At 41.6% G+C, this 16,648-nt stretch overlaps 2 protein-coding genes across 2 annotated transcripts; both read right to left on the bottom strand.

Moving 5' to 3' along the window:
• Positions 1-126: 126 nt before the first annotated feature.
• LOC131220293 (uncharacterized mitochondrial protein AtMg00820-like) lies at positions 127-603 on the bottom strand. Its single transcript, XM_058215241.1, has one exon. The coding sequence runs from the start codon at positions 601-603 to the stop codon at positions 127-129; it is 477 nt and encodes a 158-aa protein (XP_058071224.1).
• Positions 604-6,606: 6,003 nt separating this feature from the next.
• LOC131220294 (G-type lectin S-receptor-like serine/threonine-protein kinase At2g19130) lies at positions 6,607-9,373 on the bottom strand. The gene is made up of 2 exons (XM_058215242.1): positions 6,999-9,373; positions 6,607-6,951 (listed from the first exon to the last, which is right to left on the bottom strand). Exons 1-2 carry the CDS (start codon positions 9,371-9,373, stop codon positions 6,945-6,947), a joined length of 2,382 nt encoding a protein of 793 aa, XP_058071225.1. The 3' UTR covers positions 6,607-6,944.
• Between the last annotated feature and the right edge of the window lie 7,275 nt (positions 9,374-16,648).

Below are 16,648 nucleotides of genomic sequence, written 5' to 3' on the forward strand. Positions count from 1 at the left end.
CTTCTTTAGTTTGCAGACATAATCTTGATGCCTTCTACTCTGGAAACCACTTGGCTACTCCATGTAGATATCTCGATCAATTTCTCCATGTAGAAAGGCATTCTTCACATCCATCTGCCACAATTTTCAAGATTTGCTCGCTATAAGTGCTAGTAGTACTCGCACCGTTGTAATTTTTGCTACTGGGCTAAAAGTCTCATCATAGTCCAACCCATATTCTTGTAAGAATCCTCTAGCCACTAGTCGAGCTTTGTACCTTTTTATTGATCCATCAGGGCGAGTCTTGACTTTGTATACCCATTTGCATGATATCAGCTTCACATCCTTGGGTTTTGGAACTAGTTCCCAAGTCTGATTTTGGTTCAATGCCTTAATCTCTTCTTTCATCGCCTTCTGACACTCTATGTCTCGGGATGCTTCTTCAAATGTCATTGGCTCTTTTACGGTCTCTTCTTCTGCTAAGGCAGCATCCACGTATCTTGGGTTAGGCTTTCTCTGTCTAGTCGTCCTCCTAAGTGGTGGATTGTCTACCGTAACCTCATGTTGACTCGGGCAAAGCTCTTCTGAACTACTTTGATGTACTCTAGTTTGCCATGGACTCATCGATTTATCTAGTGTTCCAAACAGATCAGGCACTTTCTCACCATCTCATGCAAAAAGCGTCAACTCCTTAGTTGAACTAGGAGATTCTTCTCTTTCCCTTGTCTCCCTCATCTTCTCATGCAGTTCATCTTCTAAGTCTTGAGAGTTTAACAGCTCCTCCTTTAGTGGCGACCACCATGATTCAACGATCCAATCATCACTGTACTTGATAGCTCCTTGATTGGAAACTACGGCAAGGGCTATTTCACCCGTCTCTGTCACTCTTGATGAAGTAGCTACTTCCTCAGTGAATGTGTTAGACTGCTTAAGTGGTTCATCAAAATCTATCTCCTTCTCTGAACAATCTCTTTTGATGGATTTAGACACTGCTAAGGATGCCTGAAAGTCCCAGTCATCTTCATTGTCTTCTTGGTGATTTTTAGAAGTCACCAAGTTACCTTCAGCTGATTTTTTCTTGAACCAACAATTTTTTGCAAAGTGACCTTTCTTGCCGCAATTGAAACACTGTATATCATACCTTCGAGATATGAAGGGTCGTCGTTTATTGGTGTTGTTGTCAGATTGAACTTCCCTTGTCCGAGGACTTCTTCCTTACGCTTCTCTCTTCTTGGACTTTCCAAAGTTCTGCTGACTTTATTCGCCCTTTCTGTTTTGTTGTCGATGTTTGCCTTTTTTATTATTGTAATAGAGTGCTTCCTCTTCCTTGTTTATCGACATTTCAGCCATTTGTTTGCATAAACTTTCTTGATTGGCCAACAAATTCTCCAACTCTATGAGAGTAGGTTGAGTATGCCAACCTCGTATTTTCGTGATAAAAGCATTATACTTGGGCTTCAACCCGTGTATAATGATCCTCCTCATTCTTTCCTCATGAATATTTGCTTTCGGATCCAACTCTAAAATTTCTCAGCATAAATCCTTTACTCTTGTAAAGTATTCGCTTATCGACTTATCTCCTTGGGTGGTGGACATTAACTCATTCTCCAAATATTGAAGTCGAGCATCATTTGTTTATGAAAACAATGATGCAAAGGTGTCACATGCCATCTTGGGTGTGTCGTCATCCTTGATTCGCCCAGGCAACTCATCCTCAATGGTTGACTTGAGCACGTACATTGCCTTCCCGGCCTTAATCTTTCACTTTCAGAGTGCTTCAGCATTTTTTTAGGAGGTGGGGTAATCTCATTCCCATTAACAACATCCCACAAGTCCTGTCCTTTAAGGTATAGGATATAATGCGACTCCTCTAACTTTGATAGTTGTGGTTGTTAAGCCTCGTAACTCCGCTTGTTGTGTTCACAAGATCCGCCATCGTGACTTGGTGTGATTATCACTCCCTTTACCAAGCAAGCCAACAAACTTTACAGTCTCCAAACTGTGTACGATCACCTTAGAAAATGGATCCCGACCAAACCTCGCTCTGATACCAACTTGAAGAGTTAAACATGGCAAGTAAATATAATTTTATTTATTACAAATACTTGTATATAACAAGGGTACACTTTACAACACTCACAAACTATCACTCTTGAATGACAACTCTCATACATAAGGAAAAACTCTTTTGAACTCTTAATACTTGGACACCTTTCTTTCACTCTTGAACTCACTCTTTATTGTTTTTGTATTTACATAATGAGACACTTCCTATATTTATAGAGGGCTATGGAAGATTCTAGAATCAGTAGAGTTCTACAAACTTCCAAATATCTTATAAGATTCTATTATATTCCGGAACATTTTAAGAGAATCCGGAAGGTTCTACCATAGTCTGGAACATTCTGGAAGAGTCAAGAAAACTCTATCAAACTCTATAAGTTTTCGAAAGATTCTAGAGAAATTAAAAATTTTCCAGAAATGTCTGAGAGTTTCCGGAAGACTCCGAAATATTCAAGAGAGGTGGTGATGATATTTAACAATTGCCCCATCCCAATTTCCACTAGTCCAATAAATTTTGGTCCCATTCCACATAATAAAATACTGAGTGCTCGGGCCCGGGTCGATCTCTATAGAGAACTGCCCAGGGGCTGGATCTTCTGAGTTCTTCCATGAAGTAAGCCGTTGGTTTTCACCAGTTACCTTGTTCAATCCAAGCCACACTCCAGGCAGCCAACTTGGGAGGTTAGGTTATGGGGCCAACATGGTTATAGAATCTGAACTATTTGAGTGGTAGGCGTTGAGAGAGAAGATGAAGAAGAAGAGGAGAGAGAGAAATGGCATGCTTCTTCTGGTATCCATGCCTGCTGAAACATGCTTGGACAAGTAAGATATATGCAAGGAGAAGTTATCTCGCGACTGAAACGCCCTCCTAAGCTATGATAGGTGGGGCTCATGTTTCGAAAATCCACACTATTCATGTGGTTTTGGCTGCGTTTTTAATGAAATTTAATTAAAAAATATATTTCAATTTGATAACATTAGTCTTTTGATTAATGACTGCTTACAAGAGAAATTTATCAACGGTCTACATTCATATGAGAGAATTTCCTTAATAAAGAGGATACTGCAATCAAAACTGCTTTAAAAAAAAAAAAAAAAAAAATTTATCCATCCACGTGTGTTTCAGCACACCTATGGTTTGGATTACCAGAAAAATGACCCCATTCAGCAAACCAGAAGCTCGTTTATACACAGCAAAAACGCTAGCAACATTACCATGGAATTGGGAAAAATTAGCACCTTAGGTACAATGGTTTTTTTTTTTTTCCCCCTTGACACCAAAACTTATCTGGCCAATCGCAATGGCTAGGGTTAGGATGTTGGTTTTTTGACAAAAAAAACCCTTGCCTATTATGGTAAAGCAGTTAAAAAAAACATTCTTGCCTGTTAGGATAAAGCAGCTGAAAAAAGTAGGAGTATTTTTGTCTTTCTAAGTTTATCAGTAATACTCGAGATCTACTTTAGTGCTTAAGTTTCTTTCTGTCTGCTGAAAAAACATGGGCAGTACATTGGGTCTATACAACGCAAAATCCCTTAGAATTTCTCTTCCGTGAGATAGGGAGCGGTGGAGAGGGAAGCGGACTAATTTACTTGTTTGCGCGGTTATAAGATGTCTTTGAAAAATCCACTCTGTTTATCTGTTTTGGACTAACAGAATTCTAACAATCAGTCACATCCAAAACTAAAGTGGGCCACACCAACGAAACAGTGTGAACAGATATGTTAAGGTTAACGTTGTAGCCTTCCTGGAGCTGAAGATGATGTTTATATGCCATCCAAACCATTCATAATATTATTACAACTCAGATAAACTCTGTGGTACCATGTAGCCAAGGCATATGAATATATCTCTGTGGACCCATGTAGCCAAGGCATATGAATATATCTGTCACGAACAATCCTCTCACGGTGCGGAGGGGTCAGTCAAAGAAGTGGATTGTGCCTAGGGTCACATGCAATCCGCTCTTGGTGGAGAGTGGCAGTTAACATGGTGAAGCTGGTTGCTTGTGACCCGAGCACAAAGATATTTTTGTGCCCAGGGCTATGTGGGTCCCACGGGGATGTCCTTGACAAATCTACTCTGTCCATTTATTGGTGGGCTTGCAGTTCAGAATAGTGAGACCACTGATTAGTTAATCTAGGCCACTGAAAGCTTGAGGATAACACTGGTTTGAGTATCATCTAATGGAATTCTTAATAAAACAATCTGAACTATTCAAATCGTGGCACAAGGTTATAGGAGAAAACAGCAACCGTCAACATTCGGTGAAAATGTATCCCGATTTTAGAGGTTTCAATTCTTTTATCAGCCATAAGTTTTGGAAATATTCCATCCACGTTGTTGCACGTAAATGCATCGGTGTAGATTATTTAACAGTGGCTCAAGTTGTAAGAATAAGAAAAGTAAGGCATATATAAAAATAAGCCCTCAGCTCATCATATAATTTCTCATTTAAGGAAGATAGGATGCGGATTACAGCAATACCAAAACCGCGTAGCTAACGTGGGGTGATGGTGACCCCACCATTGAAACCTTTCAAGGGGCCCACAGTGATGTTCTTTTGTCATTCAACTTGATGATAAAGTCCTGGATGCAATTTTTTTTTTTTTTTATTTTTTTTTTTTTGCTTTTTACACACACACCCACTTCCCACGTACACTCACACACATACACACCCACACTACATGGTCATTCGATCCCCCGCATACACTCGCGCGCGCGCACACACACACACACCCACACTACATGGTCATTCAATCCCATCAGTATGTTTACCACTGAGCTATGGAGCATAAATATCAATTTGATCCAAAACTTTTTTTTCATGTGATGTTTTCAATGGCAAACATTCCATGCTCACTTTTATTGTATCACGTGGTCTGCCTGAGTTTTGGATGTGCTTTAATTTTGAGGCTTAAAATGAGCAAACAAATTAAAATGCTGGTAACTAATTCCCACTTACACCCAGATCCATAGCTCAACTGGCGGACTGAGTGGAGATACCTCGTATCAACACTTGAGGTCTTGATGTCTATCCCCAGCGGGGGGTGGCTAACATGGAGTATGTACCGACATGGGTGTGTACTAACAAGCTAATCCAAAAAAAAAAAAAAAACTAATTCCTACTTTATTCCTACTGTGTGGTTTACTTGAGCTTTGTATATGCTTTAATTTTGGGCTAATTTCCTTCAATGAGCAGGAAAAAGGCAAGCATTCAATCCCACTTTTTCCTATGGAATGGTTTGTGTGAGGTTTGGATACACTTTAATTTGGGCTCATTTTTTCTAAAATGAGAGGCAAAAGGCTAGCATTCAATTCCCACTTTTTCGTATGGTGTGGTCTACTTGAGCTTTGGACATGCATTAATGTTGGGCTCATTTCCTAGAATGAGTTGGTAAACGGATGAACCGTGTGCATAAAACATAAACATCATGGTGGGCTCCACGGTAAATCCACATGATGTTATAGAGCGGTGAGCTCCTAATTACACAATTGGGGTCCCATGTCATGCCCTTAACAGGGTGTATAAATTCATACACCATGGCAGGCCCCATGGAGTCCTGTCACCACACGTAGTTGTGTGGCATTTGGGTCGCCATGCAATCCAAGTCCAAGATGGGGTCAGATGCATGTGTTAGTTCGGTGCCATTTAGAAAATGGTGACGACTTTTGAAATGCAGGCATGGATTACTTGCACATCAGTCGAGACCTTCAAAATCCCTGACTTCGGGTAATGCCCCAGGGTTGAATCAGTTTAGCCTCTATGACAGGTATGGTTGTAGAGCCATCTATGGTTGCAGCAGGGGCAAAGAAATCAAAACAGTTGGGTTAATTCAATTTATTTGTTGGACAGTTTTGGTAATTCTCAATCAGTACCCTAGATAGATCGATCAGACCACTCGAGGAGACCCTCAATCAATCAAACTTGGACTTCCATCAATCAGACCACGATACAATTTTTGACTTTGCTTGCTGTACAAAAATTGACACTTTCGATTGATTGAACATAAACTTTGATCGATCGACCAAAGTCGATTAGTTTGAACGGTCAATAGATCGAACGACCAAAGTCGATTAGTTTGAACGGTCAATAGATCGATCGACAGGTCGATCGCTACCTGAAATTCCAAATTGCTTGTGGGCTGATTTCTATTAGTTTTGATAGGTCGAAATCCAATTCTACGAGTCGAAAATCACAAAATTTCCAGTTTAATTCTTTGAACACTTTATGGTTATTTCCACTTATCGTCTCAACTGGACCATGGACGTGCAAAATTTACACAATTTTCTGAATTTGTTTTCTAATTTGATTAAAACACTTTAATTACATTTTTAAGGTTTGTGTAGGATTATTTAAAGTGGTTAAACTAATTTTTATGAGAATGATTGATTCAGTGAATCAATTCCTTAAAAAATTTATTTTTGTCATGTATTTGAAAAAAAACTTTTTTGAATTCAAGAGAGCCTCATTGATTCAAGGTAATTATCCATATAGAACACGGTGATCAACTTTACCTTTGCCAGTTAAGATCCTCAATTCAACTGAAATGCGCTAATCAGGCTTAAACAAAACAATTAACTTAGTTGGGGAAGCTAAATTCCACGGTTTCAAGTTGTATAGGAAACAATTTAAACCACAAATAGGTAGCAACCCTTCATTAAGCGTGGCCATTTCAACTATATTAGACTGAAATATCGCAATTTAACTCGATTAAACATCCAAATGCAGCTGATACAAAGAAAAGAAACAAACCAGAAACAAACCAGAGCGACTATAACAAACTTTAATTTCTGCGCCATGAATTATATTGAAACGTTTGGACGGTTGAGATCTCACCATGACAATCTTCACTCGCTGGAACCTACTAACCAAGTGGTCTTGCACCACGAATTTGTTGATTCATTGCTTGGCCCCTGATACTACGAAGACTCAGAGGGTAAAACCATGTTCTGATTTTCCGCAAGAATCTGAAGTGATCTTGGTACCGGCGGCACGCTCACCTCCAAAACACCCTCCAAGATTTGAACAATCTGCCCCATTGACGGCCTGTCATTCTCATCGTCCTGAATGCACCAGCCGGCAACTCTGCAAGCTCGACCGAGCTCTTCCATATTCGCATTTCCCTCCAATCTGTAATCCAACAAGCAATGGATTTCACCGCTCGTGAATTTCCTCACAGCCCAAGTAGGGAAAAACACCATTTCCCCTACTTCCAAGTGCTCAGAATTCCTCCTTCCTGATATGATCTCGAAAACCATCATGCCATAGCTGTAGACATCAGCTTTTGACGTGATTGCCAGTCCTGAAATCCATTCAGGTGCAAGATAGCCTCTTGTTCCTCTCATGGTTGTTAAAACCCGACTGAAATCCCGCCCAATGAGCTTTGCCAGGCCAAAATCCGCCACCTTTGGACAAAACCCATCATCTAGAAGTATGTTTCCCGGCTTAATGTCGCAATGTATGATACAGTCTCGGCATTTCTCGTGAAGATAAGCTATTCCTCTCGCCGTTCCAATTGCTATCTTGTACCTCGTTGGCCAATCCAGGATGTTGGAAATCTCACCAAACAGTTGAGAATCCAAAGACCCATTTGGCATGTAATCATAGACGAGCAGCCTTTTAGCCCTTTCCGAGCAAAACCCACGAAGACGGATGAGATTAACGTGCTGGATCATCCCTATCGTGCTCACCTCTGTCCTGAACTGCTTCTCTCCTTGCCGAAACCCTTCAAGCTTCTTCACCGCCACCATTGTTTGATCAGGTAGAGTACCTTTGAAAACAGAACCGAAACCTCCGCAGCCCAATGTCTCTGAGAAATTCTTCGTTGCAATCTGCAGGCTTCGGTAGCTAAATGCAATAAAAGAGCCTTGAACTGCCTCTGAACTAACCATATTCCGTTGTTGCTGCCACCTACAAATAAAAAACAGAGCAATACCCAATAGAAGAACAGCCCCTGCAACCACACCTACAACAGTCCATGTACTGGTCCCCTTACTACGGTCCGAAATCTTCATTTCGGAGGCCGCAAGACGTAGATGAAGTGTCTGGCCTTCACTATTTCCATCAGACAGCTGTTTCAGATTCAACAATTCTCCGTTCCATATCAAACACCTGCTCTCGAAAGCATAAGCAGTGCAAGAACAGTCATTTAAGCAGGCCAATTCACAATCACTGATGCTCCCAACCGCCAAAGATCGTGAGCCGTTGGGCAGTTTCATGTCGGACAAAGCCCAAAACCCGTTTTTCTCACTATCGAATGACCCGTTCTGCCCACACTCCAAATGGGTTTTCCTGATACACCCACCCGACCAACTCCTCAAATCCCAGTCGTTCTGAGACCTAGGCTCAAAACCAGGCAAGCACGTACAGGACAAGCTCTTCTCGTCGCAGCTTCCGAAGGAACCACAAAGAGCATAAACATCGCATTGAGATATTGGCTGCGCCCAGAACAGATACCATTGAGAGGAGGATTTCAGCCATGAAATCATCTCGATCTGACCGGAATGATCAATCACGAATCTGGAAAGGAAGGAAGTATTTTTCAGTGAGTAATTGAAAAACTTCCTCTGTTTGTCATTGATGAAGTTGAAACCGTAATTCCTCCGTTCGCCTTCAATGAAATCGAAATCATTCAATCGCATTTCAGGGACATTACTGAAAATTGCCCCATCCCAATTTCCACTACTCCAGTAACTTTTAGTCCCATTCCACATAATAAAATACTGTGTGCTGGGGCCCGGGTCGATCTCTATAGAGAACAGCCCAGGGGCTGGATCTTCCGAGTTCTTCCATGAAGTAAGCCGTTGGTTTTCACCCGTTACCTTGTTCAATCCAAGCCACCCTCCAGGCAGCCATGTATCAGTTGGGTGATCGAAGCTCTGCCAGTGAACCACAGAGGAATTGGATCTGTCTCTCAGAACAAGATTTCCAGTGTCTAGGAGGACCGCTACAGTCAAATTCAATGGCTTGGATATTAGATTGGTGGACCAGATTGGGAAATTTGAGGGGCTGAGGAGGACTAGATTGCCGTCTTCTGCAATCTTTAGGATTGAATTGGAGGGGTTTGGGAGGGGTTTTTCTCTGTTGGCTAACCAGACAACTGTTTGTTGTGGGACTCGTTTGTACCAGATGCCTATGTAGTATTTTTGGGAGTTACCTGGTGTGAAGAAACCCAGTTCAAATGCCCCACCTTGGGAGGTTAGGTTATGGGGCCAACTAAAATGTTGTGTTGGGGTGATAGAATCTGAACCATTGGAGAGGTAGGCGTTGGGAGAGATGATGAAGAGGAGGAGGAGAGAGAGAAATGGCATTCTTCTTCTGGTATCCATGCCAACTGAAACATGCTTGGACAAGTAGGATATATGTACGGAGAAGTTACCGTGACTGAAACGCCCTCCTAAACTATGATAGGTGGGGCTCATGTTTGTGCACTATACATGGCATTTAAATTATGATAGGTGGAGCTCATGTTTCGGAAATCCACACCATTCATGTGGTTTTGGCTTCGTTTATAATGAAATTTAATTAAAAAATATTTCAATTTGATAGAATTAGTCTTTTGATTAATGACTGCTTAGAAGATAAATTTATCAACGGTACAGATTCATATGAAGAATTTCCTTGATAAAGAAGACACTGCAATCAAAACTGTTTTCTTTATTTATCCATCCACAGTGTGTTTCAGCATACCAATGGTTTGGATTACCAAAAAAGGACCCAACTTCACCAAAATAGAAGCTCGTGCATACAGCCATAGGGCTAGCAACATTACCAAAGAATTTCTCTTCTTTTAGCTAGGGAGTAGTGGAGAGGGAAGGGGTGTAACTTCTTGACCCCAACGTACACAGATATGACTTCGCAAAATAGAACACCATTCTAAAAATAAGCAGATCCAAAACTCAAGTGGGCCACACTAAGGAAATAGTGGGAATATAAATGTTGAGGTTGAAGCCGGAGCTGGGCTATTGTTATAGGTAAAATTAGGCCGTTGGAATAATAAAGATCAAATAAAAACAACAAGGGAAACAACTCGGTGAAGGTTCTTATCTAGATCATCGACCTTAAGAAATTGAGCACAGCCTTTTTAGTTGACCTGAGCATTAATCATGAGTAAATGGCCCCAATCATCTATCTAGCATTTTAATATTGTGACCAAGGAACGACTATAAGTACTGACTTAAGTTTGAAGTTAGGCCCTAACTTTGATCAATAGTTAATCTCAATCCACATAATCTTGGTCAACCTGACTTAGAGATTAGCATCAATTGTCGACCACGATTTCCTCATATGCAAACCACTGGAAGATTCTCCTTCGTGTACAAGAGCATTATCGCCCCAAGGTCTTTGTCGAGAATCATGCCCAAGTTGGATCCATTAAGACCTTAACCTAACCTAGACATAAGAGGTCCCCAGTTACAACCAAAGTCCATTCTCATTTGGTCTTTGCGAGTGCACGATGACTAAGTGGATGACAAGATTTTAGTGCCAATAACGATGATGTTTATATGTCATCCAAATCGTTCATTGAATTCTTACCACTCCGATAAACTGTAAGAAGAAATATAATCCTAGTACAAAACTTCTATCACCCTAAGGCATTCGACCCCCACTGTTTCATACAGTATGGCACAAATAAGGTTTGGATCTTTCTGATTTTTAGAATCCAATTCTATTGTGATCTTTCGGAATGGATGAACGGGGTGGATTTTTTATGAACATCTCCATGGTCCCATGCAGTGAAGGCATATGAATATATCGGTCACAAGCAATCCTCTCTTGGTAGACACGGGCCAGTCAAAAAAGAGACTTGTGCCCAGGGTTACAGGCAATCCGCTCTTGGTGGAGAGTGGCAGTCAATGAGTGAAGCTGATTGCTTGTGACTGGAGCACAGATATTTCTACGCCGGGGCTGTGTGGGTCCCAAACAAGGGACTTGACAAGTCTACCCTATCTATCTATATTTAATGGCCAAAATATGACAATAATAATAATAATAATAATAATAATAATAAGAAGGCTGCCATACCATACCACACCAAAACCGTGGAGGTTGAACGGCTGTGGTGCCAGAAGTTTTGTATCGGGGTGATATTTGTATCTACAGTTTATTTGATGGTAGTGACCATATGAATGGTTTAGATGACATATAAATATCAAGGTCGGCTCCAAGAAGATTTTCATGGTGGAAACTTTTTGTTCCCACTGTTTTGTCTGGGATGGCTCACCTGAGTTTTGGATCTGCCTGGCTTTTACGTTCTTATCCTATTGTGATCATTAAAAATAGATTGACGGAGTAGATTTGTCAAGGAAATGGAAACGGATTGGCTACTCCCCTGCCACCAGCAGCCCTGTGGCTGTTGGTAGGTGCTCTGTGAGGCCCACCATGATGTATGTGTTTCATCCATTCCGTTCATCCATTTTTACAGATAATTTTAGGGATTTATCCTAAAAATTAGAGGGATATAAATATCAGGTGGACCATACCACAAGAAAACAATAGTGATTGGATATCCACCATTTAAATCCTCCTAAGGCCCACTGTACAGTTTATTTGACATCCAATCTGTTGATTAGGTCATAGAGACCCGGATGAATGGAATAAACAAAGATCAGCTTGATCCAAAACTTTTATGGTCCCCAAAAAGTTTTTAATGGTCGACGTTCATTCCACACTGATTCATGTAATGTGGTCCACTTGAGATTGGGATATACCTCATTTTTGGTTTCATACAATAAAATGATCTATAAAAATAGATGGACAGCATGGATGAAACACAAACATCATGGTAGGGCCCACAAAGCACCGTAGCTGGTGGCAGGGGGAGTAGCCAATCCGTTTCCATTTGTCCAGGACATCTCTACGGGCGAACACAGCATTGATCACAGGTATATCTCCATTCCCAAGGTCGCAGGCAATCCGCTTCCGTTAAAAAGGCCCTTCGGAAGAGTAATTATATGGTAGGAAATGCAGGTATTTTAGTGGTAGTACTAGTGGTTTTCAGGTCAGATTAGTGAGACCACCAATTAGTTAATCTAGACCACTGAAAGCTTGAGAATAACACTGGTTTGAGTATCATCTAATGAAATTCTCAATAAACTATCTGAACCATTCAAATCGTGGCACAAGGTTATAAGAGAAAACAACAACTGTCGATATTCATCGACAATGTATCCCAGTTTTGGAGGTTTCAATTCTTTTATCAGCAACACGTTTTAGAAATATTCCATCCACGTTGTTGCACATAAAACCACCGGTGTAGATTATTTAGCCATGGCTCCCGTTGTAAGAATAAGAAAAATAATGCATATAGAAAAATAAGCCCTTAGCATCATATAATTTCTGATTTAAGGTAGATAGGATGCGGATTGCATGGCAATCCCAGCACAGGGTAGCTAAAGTAGGGTGATAGTGACCCCACCATTGAAACCTTTCAAGGGGCCCACTGTGATGTTCATTTGTGGTTCAACCTAGGATCATAAAGTTCTTAATTGAGGGGAATGTAAATTATTATTATTATTTTTTTCTATTTTGCTTTTTACCCACACCCCACATTACATAGTCATTTGACCCGGTGTCACTGTAACATGAGTCTGTCTACCACTGAGCTATGGAGCCCAACCCAAACGATAACACAAATATCAGTTTGATCCAAAAGTTTTTTCTCCAAGTTTTCAATGGCAGACATTCGATCCTCAATTTTTCCTATTACATGGTTTACTTAGCTTTGGTTATACTTTAATTTTAGGTTCATTTTTTAAAATGAGCAGGGGAAAGACAGGCATTCGATCCTCACTTTTTCCTACCATGTGGCTTACTTGAGGTTTGGTTCATATGTTTTCATTTTGGGATCATTTCCTAAAATGAGCGGACAAAAGGCAGTCATTCAATCTCTACTTCTTTATATGGTGTGGGTTACTTGAGCTTTGGATATGCTTTAGGGCCTGTTTGGGCAAATGGATTTCGATGTATTGAGGTGTATAGAATTAGCTAATATGATGCATTTAATGTTGTCAGTGGACAGTCGGGTGGTTTGGGTGTAGACGGCAATTCCAAGACCAGCTACGGTTCTGTTTGGGGGTTGTGGTATTGAGAAATCTCACCAACTAATGCTGTTTGGAAAACGAGGAATTGCTTCCAAGGCCATGGGGAGCCGCTTCAGAGCAACCTATTGCGGCTGGTGGCGGCGACATGGCTCTTCGTAGTTCTCATCCTAACATCGAGCTACACCGCCAATCTCTCATCGATGCTCACAGTATCATATCTTGGACCGAGCGTCGTCGACGTCGCTTTCCTCAAGAGGACTCAAGCAGCGGTTGGGTGCAATGGAAACTCCTTCATAGTCAAGTATTTGGAGGTGCTGGGCTTCAGTCCATATAACATTAAGAGAATCGCGTCCATTGATGACTATCCTGAGGCGCTATCCAACGGTGAGATTGCCGCAGCCTTCTTCGTCGCCCCACGTGCCAGGATTTGGATTTGTAATCACATGTTTCTCTCTCCTCCCTTTTGATTTTGTTTATCCGGGTGGGGTGTTATATACACCATACATTTGGTGTATGCACCATGATGTTCTAACTATGTCCAACGGTGGCGATGAGTTGGACTAGCGTCGCCACCCTTGGATGAATAGGATGGTTAAAGATGATAATGCATCAGGAGATCCCTAACAATTGACGCCCAAGATCCTTCGATGGAGGTGACTTTTGGGCAATGGCCCATCTTCGAGGTAACCAAATGCCATTTCACAAGCGTCTGTATTTGTGTAACCAATTTCTCCTTTCAATACAATGACACAGGTGTTTCCAAAGGGGTCGGCATTGGCATCCGATGTATCAGAGGCGATACTACAAGTAACAGAGAGCGGAGAAATGCAGGAGTTAGAGAAAAGACTGCTATCCTCTTCAAGTGCTCGAGCTCAGGGACTGCCTGCTGACGGATCTACTGTCCTGAGAAGATGGCCATTGTCGAGCATGACAATGCAGATCGATGTTGTCCATAGGATACGGTCACCAACATGTGTGAGAGAGCCGGCGTCGAATCCAAGGAGGGATTTCGCAATCCCTCCATATTTCCAGCGAATACAGTGAAGGACACCCGAGTTCCTGCAGACGACGCTGCCCAAACACGTAGGAGAGTAGGGTAGGTGGGATTTGAGAATCCTATCCCACCTAATACCCTTTAACACACTGAGATCCATTTGGCCAAACAGGCCCTTAATTTTAAAGCAAGCATTCAGTCCCACTTTTTCCTATAGTATGGTCTACTTGAGCTTTGGATATGCGAGTCCTGTCCTGTCACCACATAGCTGTATGGCATTTGGGTCACCCTGCAATCTAAGTCCAAGATGGGGCCACAGCTGTCTGGCATTTGGGTCACCCTGCAATCTAAGTCCAAGATGGGGCGACATAGCTGTATGGCATTTGGGTCACCATATCTAAGTCCAAGATGGGGCCACATAGCTGTATGGCATTTGGGTCACCATGCAATCTAAGTCCAAGATGGGGCCAGACGCATGTGTTAGTTGGGCGCCATTTAGAAAGTGATGATGACTTTTCAGCCGTGGATTACTTGCATCAGTCAAGACCTTCAAAATATCTGACTTCAGGTTATCGAATTAGCCTCTATAACCGGTATGGTTGTAGGGCTAGCCATCTATGATTGCGGCAGAGGCAAAGAGATCAAAGCGTGTGCCTTTATCTTAAAGAAATTTTCGCATCTCCCTGCAGCCACTTCAGGCAAGCTCATTAAAACTTAAGAGCAATGCAATAGAACTATCTAAGTCTCTGTTGATGATGAAATTATTTGGAACATATCTTTTGCTTCTACATGATGGTATTTAGAGACCAGGACCCAGTACTTACATGGGCAAATCTTGTCTGGTTCCAAGTGTTTATTTCAAAGCACTATTTTATCACTTGGTTAACCTTTCTTGGTAAGCTTAAAATTGCCAGTCGTTCTGAGACTTTGGCTCAAAACCAGGCAAGCACGTACAGGACGAGCTCTTCTCGTTGCAGATTCCGAACGAACCGCAAAGAGCATAAACATCGCATTGAGATATTGGCTGCGCCCAGAACAGATTCCATTGAGAGGAGTATTCCAGCCATGAAATCATCTTGATCTGACCGGAATGATCAATCACGAATCTGGAAAGGAAGTATTTTTCACTGAGTAATTGAAAAACTTCCTCTGTTCGTCATTGATGAAGTTGAAACCGTAATTTCTCCGTTCGCCTTGAATGAAATCGAAATCGTTCAATCGCATTTCGGGGACATTGCTGAAAATTGCCCCATCCCAATTTCCACTACTCCAGTAACTTTTAGTCCCATTCCACATAATAAGATACTATGTGCTAGGGCCTGGGTCGATCTCTATGGAGAACAGCCCAGGGGCTGGATCTTCCGAGTTCTTTCACAAAGTAAGCCGTTGGTTTTCACCCGTTACCTTGTTCAATCCAAGCCACCCTCCAATGTATGAGTTGGGTGATCAAAGCTCTGCCAGTGCACCACAGAGGAGTTGGATCTGTCTCTCAGAACAAGATTTCCAGTGTCTAGGAGGACCGCTACAGTCGCGTTCAAGGGCTTAGATGTTTGATTGGTAGACCAGATTAGAAAATTCGAGGGGCTGAGTAGGATCAGATTGCCGTCTTCTGCAATTTTTAGGATTGAATTGGAGGGGTGAATGGTTTTTCTCCGTTGGCTACCCTTGTGGGACCCGTTTGTACCAGATGCCTATGTAGTATTTTTGGGAGTTGCCTGGTGTGAAGAAACCCAGTTCAAATGCCCCACCTTTGGAGGTTAGGTTATGGGCTAAGTAAGATGTTGAGTTGGGGTGATAGAATCTGAAGCATTGGAAAGGTAGGCCTTGAGAGAGAAGATGAAGAAGAAGAGGAGGAGAGAGAAATGGCATTCTTCTTCTGGTATCCATGCCTACTGAAACATGCTTGGACAAATAAGATATATGTAAGAAGGAGAAGCTACCGTGGCTGAAACGCCCCCGTAAATTATGATAGTTGGGGGTGGGGCTCATGTTTGTGCACTATACATGGGTTTTAAATTATAATAGGTGGGGCTCATGTTTCAGAAATCCACACCACTAATCATCTGGTTTTGGCTGCGTTTTTAATGAAACTTTGATTAAAACAAAATTTTTAATTTGAAAGCATTAGTCTTACTATTAATGACTGCTTACAAGAGAAATTTAGCAACGGTCTACATTCATTTGAAGAAATTCCTTTATAATTAGGACATTGCAATCAAAACTATTTTCTTTACTTATCCATCCACATTGCGTTTCAGCATACCAATGGATTGGATTATAAAAAAGGATCTAACTACACCAAACTAGAAGGTCGTGTATGCACAGCCAAGGTGCTAGCAACATTACCATAGAATTTCTCTTCCGTAAGCTAGGTAGCGGTGGAGAGGGAAGGGGAGTAATTTACTTGTACCCGAGGTAGATCCAAAAATTCAAGTCGGTCACACCAACGAAACAGTGTGAGGAGAAATGTTGACGTTGAAGCCTTCCTGAAGCTGACGATGATGTTTATAAGCCATCCAACCGGCTCATAGGATTATTACCAGTAAGATAAACTGTAAGAAAAAATA

Source organism: Magnolia sinica, chromosome 12 (genome assembly GCF_029962835.1).
Source record: "Magnolia sinica isolate HGM2019 chromosome 12, MsV1, whole genome shotgun sequence".
NCBI lineage: Eukaryota > Viridiplantae > Streptophyta > Magnoliopsida > Magnoliales > Magnoliaceae > Magnolia > Magnolia sinica.